Source organism: Hydra vulgaris, chromosome 03, assembly GCF_038396675.1.
Source record: "Hydra vulgaris chromosome 03, alternate assembly HydraT2T_AEP".
In the NCBI taxonomy this organism is placed as follows: Eukaryota; Metazoa; Cnidaria; class Hydrozoa; order Anthoathecata; family Hydridae; genus Hydra; species Hydra vulgaris.
The window spans coordinates 14,985,612-14,997,081 of NC_088922.1; the positions used below are offsets into that span (position 1 = coordinate 14,985,612).

Consider the following 11,470-nt stretch of genomic DNA (forward strand, 5'->3'; position numbering starts at 1 on the left):
ATATATATATATATATATATATATATATATACAGGGTGCGGAAAAAGTTCCGTGCAAGAATATAAATAGCAAAAGTTCCTGCACAAGACGAGAAAAGGAATAAATATGCAGTGTAGATATGTCAAAATGAAGCTCAATTATTGTCTACAAATTTATTTTAACAAATACTCGAAATAACTACCGTTTGCCTGCACACAGGCTCTCAAGCGTTTTGAAAAATTGTCAACAATTTGCAAAAACTCTTCAACTGTAATTGTATTCCACGCTCTGAGCAAAGCAGTCTTTAATGAATCAATAATGTATGTTCATATACAAATGCACGTTGTTCAAGAATGGTCCACACAGAATAATCCATTGCATTTAAATCCGGTGAGTTTGATGGCCATTTTTTCTTGTCCGATGCTCCCGGAAAAAGTTATTTTGAAAGTTGGATTGATGACTTAGCACCGTGAGCGGGTGTCCAGTCTTGCTGTAGCGTCATTGGTGTATTATGAAAGTGTTGAGCGTCCCAGGTGTTGAGGATGTTTCTAAGAATTTGCTGTTGATAGAGGGCTGCATTGATTTTGACGCCTGTATCAATAAAAACCAAAGGCGTTTAACCAGTTGACGTCACACCACCCCAAATCATAATGCTTTTCGGAAAATGGCGACGCAAAACAACGATGTGTTTTGTTTGGCAAAAGAACTCGTTGATTTTGTCGGTTGTGAATTTGCTGCAGAGTAAATAACTTTTCTTATGTGAAAAGAATATTGCAGTGACGACCGTTGGCAAAGTTTCTTAACAATTTTTGCGCAAGTTTCAAACGTTTCATTTTTGAGTTATTCGAAATAAAATGTCCTCGTGTAAGCTTATATGACCGAAGCTATAAATCTTTTTTTTCAATATTTCGGACTAATTTTTCATCAATTCCGATTTTATTTTGCCATCTGCCGTATTGACCTCTCGGGATTTCTTTGAATAAGTTGATGAATTCTTCTTTTGATGTACGGTGTAGTAGCAGTGACGGGTCGACCAGTTCTCGCACGATCATTTGATGTGCCTAATTCTTTGAAACGTTTAATTGCAACGTAAACTGTTTAACGTGGATAGTTCATACGTTTTATAATAAGGACGCTAAATTCCCGGCCTTGTGCAACTGCATGATCGCATGCCTTCTTCTTTTAGCATTCATCATTACTAAAAAACAAACATTAGAAACTATTATTCTGTTAAAACAAACAAATCACACTTTAATTTAAAACAAAATAATACTAAAAAGTACTAAAAGATTACGAAGGAATACAAAAGAATACTAAAAACACACTATATATTGAAAGAAAACACCATACAGATAACTTTTTTAAATTATACTTTTGTACGTGAACTTTTTCCGCACCCTTTATATATATATATATATATATATATATATATATATATATATATATATATATATATATATATATATATATATATATATATATATATATATATATATATACAGTGCCGGTTTTAGCACTACCAGCGCCCTGGGCGAGATTTCTACGGCGCCCCTAGCTCAATTTAACCCCATTCAAAAAAAAGGCAAAGGGTAAAATAACCAATTAGTTTCGCCCCTTTATATTCGGCGCCCTGGGCCATCGCCCAACCAGGCCCTACTCTAACGCCGCCACTGTATATATATATATATATATATATATATATATATATATATATATATATATATATATATATATATATATATATATATATATGTATATATATATATATATATATATATATATATATATATATATATATATATATATACACATACAAAAAGGAAAAAATATGTCCGTAGAACAAAGAAGACAGTAAAATCTTGTCGACAAGCACCATTTTTGTATATACAATATAAAATATAAACTTTTTTTCTTTACTTTTCTAGAGTAAATGATTCTGCACGCATGTTTTTGTAAGCTATAAAAGTGGGCAGTAAGCAGTGACAGATCCAGAAAATTTTCGGGGGGAGGAGGAGGATGTTTAAAGATTTTTGCATTTTGAATCAAATTTGCGCCTCCTAAAAAACGAAAAAAAAGGTCCTCCATTTCTTAGATATATTAGAACTTTTAGTTTCTGGTAGGGGGGTCATAGGATCATGCATCCTTGGATCTGTCAAAATAAGACAGATTCGTCTTATTTAAGCGTGCCAATCTCACTAGCGCCGCCCACTAAGTGTAAATAAAAAAATTTAAATGAAATCTGGTAACTAGTGGCTGTATGCTCTGTAAACCAACCGTATCTTTATTGACACGTGTTATATCTTAAGTTTAAATACTTTCGAAATTCGAGCCACAGTATCGGTTATTAAATATTTATCTTTTTTCTCTTTTTATTTTCTTTTTCTTCTTGTTCTTGTAGTGTAAATCGACTTTACTTATACCATTATGGTTTTTCATAAAGTTTCGTTAGTTATATCGTTACTTTACTTGCCAACAGTAATTCTAGATAATAGCGATTTTAAACTTGGAGATTTAGCTCAAATATTTGCAGCACTTTCTGGTCAAAGTACTTGTGAGTTTAAATGCCCTGGAGGTAAGAAATCTTAAATGTAGTAACACATTTCTTTTTACTTGTGATTTTTAAACTTAGGTAAAAAAAAAAGATTTATTTTTATGTTTTGACTTGAAGTGCTGAGACTTATCATCATGCAGTAATAGATTTTTAAAATGGTCAATATGGATGTTCAAATGAAGGCGAGAACTCTGTGAAGTTCAAGTAACATAGGGAGAAAAACCAAACTGTAATTTTAACTATCAAGTATTAGCTTTTTCCAAAATTCATTTAAGCTAAAACTATATTGTTTTTCAGCTTCAATTTTTACAGCAACTCTTTCTTATCGCTCATTGTCCTATTGAAACAACATGCAAAATATTTATAGTTGTATCCTATATAGTTTTAAGTATCATTTCTGTTGAAGCAGTATCATTGATATTTATATCAGACAGTTATATAGAAAAACTGCCTTTAGTCAATTTTTTTGTTTTTTACTAGATTTTTGCATATCGTTAAGCTGTGTGTGCTGTATTTTAATTAAAATTTTAACAGAGAATTGTGTATTTAAGCAAAATCTCTCCATGCAAGAAAATAAAACATCTAAAAGTGGTAATCATTATCTGTACAAGTTAGTACAAAAAAAATAGTTGAGTTTTTGTAGGTGTGTATGACTAGCAATATATATATATATATATATATATATATATATATATATATATATATATATATATATATATACGTAGGGTGTTGGCCAGCCCAATGGCACTGCATGTACCGCAGAATTCCAAATGGGTTTAAAATTCCCGAAATTCAATGACCTTGAATTTTTGTAATTTTTAACCCATTGGGAACATTGTTAAATTATATATATATATATATATATATATATATATATATATATATATATATATATATATATATATATATATATATATATATATATATATATATAACGTAATAATCGTTAAAGCTACATGACTTTGCTAAAAAAACTTTTGGTAATTTAATTTTAAAAAAATGTTTTTATTGAAAAAATATTTTAACTACTGTTGTTAAATATTACTGTTGTTAAATATTAGTCTGTCGACTAAATCAACTAATATTTTCTAAAGTGGACTAAAATCGAGTAATACATTTTTTAAATTGACTAAAAGTCAATTTAGGCAAAGTTTAGGAACAATTTGATTTTTTAAATAAATTTTAATAAAAATAATAAAGTAATTCATGTTTGTTTTCTATTTTTTAATATCATATTGTTTAAGTAATAATGAAGCAAAACAATATGAGAGAAAAGCCTCTCCAATAAGGGGACAATCTATTCCCAGACCCTAATCATTTTGGGACTGCCTTGAATACTTATTACAATGATATTATATACATTAGATGCCTAATTTTGATCCAAATAGTGAAGCTGCTTTTGCCTAATTAGAAATGGCTTCCAGAACATTAACTATATAATATTTTGCCATTTTTACAAATTTAGTGTGTATATATATATATATAACACTTTTTAAAAAATTATGAACATAACAAAATGATGTCATTGCAATCTTAGATATTCAAAAAATTTTAACTTTATAAAATGTGGTTTCCAATGGTGAGTCACGGAATCACCGAATTGCCATTGTCACGATTTAAAATGCTTACTTTAGATTCTGAACATTATACACATCGTATTTCAATGGCCTCACAAATTGTTCTTGTGTAGTTAGGGTTCTCCCAGTTTATTTTACCATTACAATGTTGTGTATGTTCTACTATTCCAGATGTATCCTAGTTGATTTTTGTAACATTATTTTTATGCTCTTGAATTCATATGGAAATCGTTTTTCACCAATATAACATGAACCACATGTGCAATCAAGCTGGTACACTCTGTGTATTGTACTGGATGACTATTCGGAGGTAGTTTAAACCTAATTTATTCGGAGGTAGTTCATTATGGCAAAGTATATTGATCAAGGGATTACCAAAACAGAAGACTGTTTTAACGCCAACTTTATGAATTTCTCTTCTAAAAACAAGACTTAACTTTGGGACCAATGGTAAAATAACTAGATTTTTGATATCAATTTTTTGAGAATAAGATAGATTTGTGGAATATTTATAATTTTTAGCAATATCTGAATAATGTTGATAGGAATGTGCATTTTCAGTAAAAATCTTAATAAGAAAATTGATTTTATTTTGAATATTATGTACTGAATAAATTGTGTATGCTCTAGCTAAAAAACCTTTAAAAATACTAACTGCAATACTCGGTGAAATAAATGATTTCGATTTTCTAAGTACGTTTGTAATTGCATCCTTACGGTATATGGAAAACTCATTTGTGAAGGGAGCGATTGGTTGAAATAAAAACATTTAAAAATTTTATTGGTGTTAAGCATTTTTGTATTTGCATGTATATTGGATAGATTTATCTTGTGAATTTAAAAGTGTTAAAAAAGAATTTGTGTCATCAAAATTAGTAAATTGACCATGGCAATCATTGATGTAACGTTTATAAGTTTTTGGTGAAATATTGACATTTAAAGCCTGTTAAATAGCATTAGATTTAATGTTGTAGATATGCTTCTGACATGACGACGGTTATGGATAGACCTATTGGACCAAAGTTTTTTAGAATATATATATTTTGTCTTCCCATAAAATGTAACACTTACTAATACAGAGATAAATTAGTTTATGAACGTCTACTAAAGATAATTTAGTTCATTTCGTTAAATCATGTTTATCTTTGTTTAGCATATCAATAATTGTAACAGTTGCTTTATCAAGTGGCACTAATGGGTATAAATTATTTATATATATATTTATATATATGTGTGTATATATATATATATATATATATATATTTTTAACTTGCTATATTTTAAAAAGTATTTACAATCATATTTACAATGTGATCATATATAACATTTAGAAGTTGTTAACTTTTAATCTAAGCTGGCTCGGTCCCCCCATGCCGCAAGCCAGCTTAGAGCATATGAAAGTATTTATGAAAATCACAAGCATGGAATAAACAAAAGAAAAAATTAATAAAATACATAATCGAAAGTTAAGTTAAGAATAAATAATCCTAACATGCTATGAAAGTCGATTAGTAGGAAATCCGTAGTCGATTAAATCGACTATTTAATTTTTTAAAGTTGACTAAATTCGACTTTTGACTAGTCAATTTAGTTGAAGTCGATAACAACACTAGTTTAACTGTTAGTTTCATTTTCTGAAGTTAAACTTTGCTTTTATATCTGAAAGTAGTTGTGTTTTTTTTTTTAAATATAATTAGGCTGTAAGCAATATTGAAAATGTTACTAACAGTAGCCTTATTTTCAGCATGGATCTGAGGATTCTGGGGAACATTTTTAATTTAAAATAATCAAACATTTTTCTTTTCCTAATGAAAACTATTAAATCACTTTTGCTGTTCTTGCTAATTCGGTCCCTGCCATGTCTCTGGTATTAGTACTGTGCTCAACTTGTTTCTCCACGCAGCAGCTATGTGCTTCAAGGTTTGTGCTTTGGAGTTATAGAGTTAAGATAGGGTTATAATCTCAATTAAAGTACTTCGATTGTAGTGGCCTTCTCAGCCTCGGGTAGGTGAATTAAAAACATTAACTTTAAAAACAATAAGTTAAAAAAATAATAAACAGTAACATTAAAAAAAATAAGTTGAATTCAAATCTTTTTATATACTCTGGAAATGTGAATGTTTTGTTCTTTATAAATACTCAAAATGTGGAATATAGAACATTTTATATATTCAAACTTTTACAGTTTTGACTTGAGGCCATTATATTTAGCTTGATATTGCTGGAATGGTGATCAATTAAAGCTATATCTAGTTAAGTATAACTGCTCAAGTCAAAACTATAATAACTTAAATATATAAAATGCTCCTCATTCAATATTTTGGGTATTTATAAAAAACAAAGCACTTGGAATATTTTAAGTGAGGTCATTGTGTTCAAGTTTATCTAGTGAGGTAAGTGGAGCAAGTCATGATTTACTTTTCCTTGTTTAAATGATTTGAAATATTTTTATCTCTTTCTTTATAATTTTATTACTTATGGTGTTATAAACCTGTGTAATTTCACTTTATCGTAAATAAAATAAAAATTTTGTACAAGTAGCAATTGATTTGTTGAAATTGATTAGATGGTAGTTAGATACAATACTTTTGCACAGCAAGTCAAAATTATTTCATTTGTTTTCAAAAGATAATGACTTTTTTCAGTCAAGTTATGTCAGATAGTTACTTTTACGATTAATTAATAGTGTAATAGCAGTTTAGTTATGGTAAAAACTTCACCTCTACCGGCCTCTTAAGGAAAACATTATTTTTGTTTATAAAGTAATTGTTTTGTTAAATAATTTAATATTGCTTGATCAAACTGTTGTTTCATTTTCAAAATGTAATTGATTCTGAAAGAACATCTGATTCAATTTTTTAATAAGAAGTTTAACTATTGGTTCTACAGAACCAAAGCAAACTAGTTACAGCTAATTATGTATATAGTTTTAATTATATAATTGTATAATCCAGGTGTTGTTCCAAATGCTAATCTATCTCATGTAGCATCTTCTAATGGGTGCGGAGTACCAGGTTTGAATGTAAGAAATAGTATTATTAAATTTTTTTTTGTATGTAATTTGTTTCTTTATTTTATTATTAAATTGTTTCATTAATTTATTTATAAATATTATTTTTTTTTTATGCATTTTTTTTTTGTTCCTTTGAACCCTTAACAGCTTATTATAAGTGTTTTAATAAAATATAAAAACATGTTGCTGAACTGCAGGCGTCGAATTAAGCAAATCACTAATCGTGACTGCTTTTCACACCTTTGGGATTTGTTTTTTCTTAAAAAAGTATTTTCGTGATTTGTTTTTTTGGGTTTTGTTTACCTTTTTTTGTTTTTCTAATTTAGTAATTTTTTCAGCATTTTTCGTTCTTGAAAGTAATGCTTTTGTCTAAGTTTTTTATTAGGGGTCATAAAGTACATCACACTAAATTTATCTTTTGAATAGAAATATTATCATTTTTTTTTATCAAAACAACTTTGCAGTATTGCTTTATTGTTGTTTTCAGAGCTTTTTACAATAACAATTCAATATTCTTTAAAAATAACATGTGTTCTATCGTCAGCATAAGCATTAAATAGTTTTCTATAACTAGTTAAAGTGGTTTAAATATTGTAATAATTGTTTGTTTATGCGACACAATGATCACAAAAAGTGAACAACGGAGCCATCTAGTTATGTAGACCTGGGAGATGTGATAATAAAAACAGTTAGTAGATGGTGTCATTGAATAAAAAAAAATAGTAAAATATAAAATGTAAGACTTTTGTGAAGGTGAAGAACAAAGTTAGATGCTCGGGGCAGGGGGAGAAACAATTAAAACTCTAGTCAGTCTGTGTGTAAATCATATGTAACAAAGAACAAATATTTGATATACTGATTTTAGAGACTGTTGATGTCTACAGGTGTGGTGTAGTGCATTAGTATGTACTGTTTGGCCGTCTAGTATGGTCTTGCTATGTTTTCGTTCACTTACAAGTCAGGTGAATAGAAAGCTAAACACACTCACTCCTTGCGGTTATGAGCTAATCAGAGCCAGACTTTAGACCTACGGAATGGATTTCAATTGATCGAATGCACACATTAGTCACCGTAGGCCACAAGCCATCACTCTTAGCCAAAAGAGCTATTGCCCTGTGCTGGTGTGGAATGATGTGCTATGGAGTGAGATTTTAGATCCAAGCACATAGTCAGCGAGTGCTAATCTGACATGCATTGTGGAGCTTCCGAATGAATCTGTGCGTGAGTGTCAGTGTAGTCATTAGGTTATTGAGTGCCGTAACCACATCCAGCATGCTAATGTCCATTTTGTTGTTGTGTTGTACATTGGAAAAAGTTGGGGTTTACCAGCCACAAAGAATATATTTATTGTTTATGTGACACAATGATCGCAAAAAGTGACCAACGGAGCCATTCAGTTACGTAGATCTGGGAGATGTGAAAATAGAAGTAGATTGTAGATGATGTCATTGGGTAAGAATCATAAATGAATGTAAAGACTATTTTGTAGGAGGAATAAAACTTTAGGACTCAGGGATAGGGTGAACAATAACTCACACTCTAGTCATCCTAAGCAAATGATAAAACAATGGTCTATGAGTAAACAAGTCAGTATAAATCCGCTGGTTTATTAATGGCAACCATGGCTAAAATTATCAATTAAAAAAATGTTGGTGCCATAATAACCAATTAGAATTTTGTAGTGGACGAATGATGATCTGCCTCCTCAGGAATGCACTGTGATCACCAATGACATTTCGGAGAGCCCGAGAACTGCACTAATGCCACTCGTCAGGGGCGTGTCTTTGCAAAATATCTCACTGCCTAATTAAAGTGGTTTAAATATTGTAATATTTGCGTTTTTAATTTTCCTTTTTTACTTTTTTAAATATGTTAAGTAAAAGCAATTGCTAAAAGTAATATTGTAATAGTATTAAATACGTTACTTGCTCATTATAATATAACATTTTAATATAACTGCAACTTAAACTTTTAATTATAACTTACAACTTTAAATTATAAAATTTTAAATTGTAAGCTGTAAATTATAACAGTAATTTACACTATTTCAAACTCTATAAACAAGAAAATCATAAGATAGTATTTAAATATGAGAGATATTATGTTAAAAGAATCACCATTACGAACTAATTTACAAAAATTTTATACTAACATAACCCCAGGGGCGTTGAGAAGGGAGGGGGGAAAGACAGTTTGTCCTGGGCGGCAGATGTCCAAGGGACCCCAAACAAAAAAAAGGTACCTAAAAAAAAGATCATTCACTGATAATATAGGAAATATTAGGAAGAATAGGGACGTCAATCAGGCTTGCTGTCCCAGGCAACATGAAGGCTCTCGGCTCCCCTGCGCAATCCCCTTTCCTTACCGCAATACTGGACCAGGGATGAGGGAAAATTACTTTTTTTTTTCGCTATTAGATTTTTTAGCGTTAATTCAAGCCATGAAATGCCATTTTCTTATTTAAATTTGACAGAGATGTTCTCCTGACATATAACTGCTTTGCAGATCAGGACTATTTTTATTGTAATACCACCACTAAGAAGATTGCTATCCAAGATATATAAGTTAGATCTGTTTTCTTGCTTTTTAAAAATATTAGTAACTAACAACCGAATTAACCGACAGTAAATCTTTAAAAGGGGCTGCTTTAATCTTTGTTACTCGCAGTCTTGGTGAGTTGTTAAATGAATTTGTTAGAAAATAAAATTAACTTATACATAGTTCAAAATAAAAATTTTGGTCAAGAAATATTTCGCCTTACGTCTAATAATGTATATATAGTTATTATTATTATTTCTTTTTTTTTGTTTAGCTCGATGTTAGCAAATATCCTGGATTTACATCATGCTGCAACAAGCATGACGAATGCTATGATACATGTAATGAGAAAAGAGACAAATGTGACAAAGTATTTAAAGAATGCTTATCAACATCCTGCAAACAGCAAACCAAGGGAGAGAAATTCAAAGAATGTAATGGAGTTGCAGATATGTTCTATGGAGGAACAGCGGGATTAGGATGTGCATTTTTTATCGAGGCACAGCGTAATGCTTGTTTGTGCAACGGCAAAACATTGTCGAAATCAGAAGTAAAGTTATTGCAAGATGAGTTGTAGTTGTTAGATATTATGACGTTTTTTTTACCTTATTTTAATGCTTTGTTTGCATTTGTTAATGATTTGGTAAAATGGTAAATTAGGTAACTAATTTAACCAATAAACTATATTTAAATGTCTTAAACGAACAATTTTAATAAATTAAACTGAAAGAAAAAAAATTTAGTTCTATAGTGACTTTATTTCTGTCATTTTACATGACTAAAACTGTATTTATAGTGCCTAACGTTTATTTTTTAATGTTTAATTATTTTATGTGTATTATCATGCATTTTAATTATTTATAATTGAATAAAATGTTTTTTTCTTTCAATATCTTAAAAATTTAATCATTTTTTAAATAAAACTTTATCGCCTGTTTAAATAGAAAATTTAATCTATTTTAGGGTTTTAGCATTTTCGATTTAAATAAAATTTATTTATTTCATATAAAAGATGGCACTCGCTTTATTTTTTTTATTTTTTTGTTTAAAACAAGAAGGATTTCATTAGCAAATTTAAAGGGATCACTAACATAACATGTCAATAAGCACAAAGTAAAACCTACTCGCCGCTATATCTATGTTTTTTTAATAGTTTGGTCCTTTCCTATGTCTTCATTAATCTATTACACTATGGAACACAATTTTTGTTCCTAGCTTCTAAGTGTTTTATTTCAATTGTTTATGTCTTAAATATGTGAAAAGATGACTTTGTTTAAGCACAAACTTTGCTTGCACGACACGTCACAGACAAAATACGAAGAAAACTCGTTTTTTTTTTTTTTTTTTTTTTTTTTTGTGAAAATCTTACTATCTGACTTGCTGCTGCCTCCTGAAGATGGCTGATGCTGCCCAGAAGGAGTTGAAATAGGCTGATAGGAGCTGTGTGGTACTTGGGTAATTTAAGAAGGTATGTCAGAATAAACGATCTGAGGGGAATTTTTGACGGTGCGACGATTTTTGGGTTAACCATGCAGAAGTAGCAGTTGCTTGAGTGGCCCGTCGGCTCTCAACAAATTCGTGGGATAGCAAAATTGCTAAATTCGGGATAGCAAACAATGGCTCGCTTCTCTCCTCTGTACCAACCTGTAACATAACACATTATAATAATTTGAGGACAGAAAATTTCAAAGTATGGAACATATTTGCCTACAGTACACGACTTATGGCAAAACTTTGTAAATTACAACTCCTTGAAATGAACTAGATCTAAAGCATTGAAATTTTAAAAATATAAAATTAAAACACATTTAA

The 11,470-nt window shown here is 29.7% G+C and overlaps 1 protein-coding gene across 1 annotated transcript; it reads left to right on the forward strand.

Annotated features, from left to right (window-relative positions):
• Positions 1 to 2,291: 2,291 nt before the first annotated feature.
• On the forward strand, positions 2,292 to 10,532 carry LOC100204248 (group XIIA secretory phospholipase A2). Its single transcript, XM_065792437.1, has 3 exons — positions 2,292 to 2,551; positions 7,062 to 7,129; positions 9,933 to 10,532. Exons 1-3 carry the CDS (start codon positions 2,404 to 2,406, stop codon positions 10,233 to 10,235), a joined length of 519 nt encoding a protein of 172 aa, XP_065648509.1. The 5' UTR covers positions 2,292 to 2,403; the 3' UTR covers positions 10,236 to 10,532.
• The last annotated feature ends 938 nt before the right edge of the window (positions 10,533 to 11,470 follow it).

Excerpts from the sequence above, each read along its gene's own strand:
- LOC100204248 (XM_065792437.1), top strand. The coding sequence starts at position 2,404 with ATGGTTTTTCATAAAGTTTCGTTAGTTATATCGTTACTTTACTTGCCA. Across the intron at positions 2,552-7,061 it reads TGAGTTTAAATGCCCTGGAG|GTGTTGTTCCAAATGCTAAT; the intron begins GTAAGAAATCTT and ends TGTATAATCCAG. Across the intron at positions 7,130-9,932 it reads GCGGAGTACCAGGTTTGAAT|CTCGATGTTAGCAAATATCC; the intron begins GTAAGAAATAGT and ends TTTTTTGTTTAG.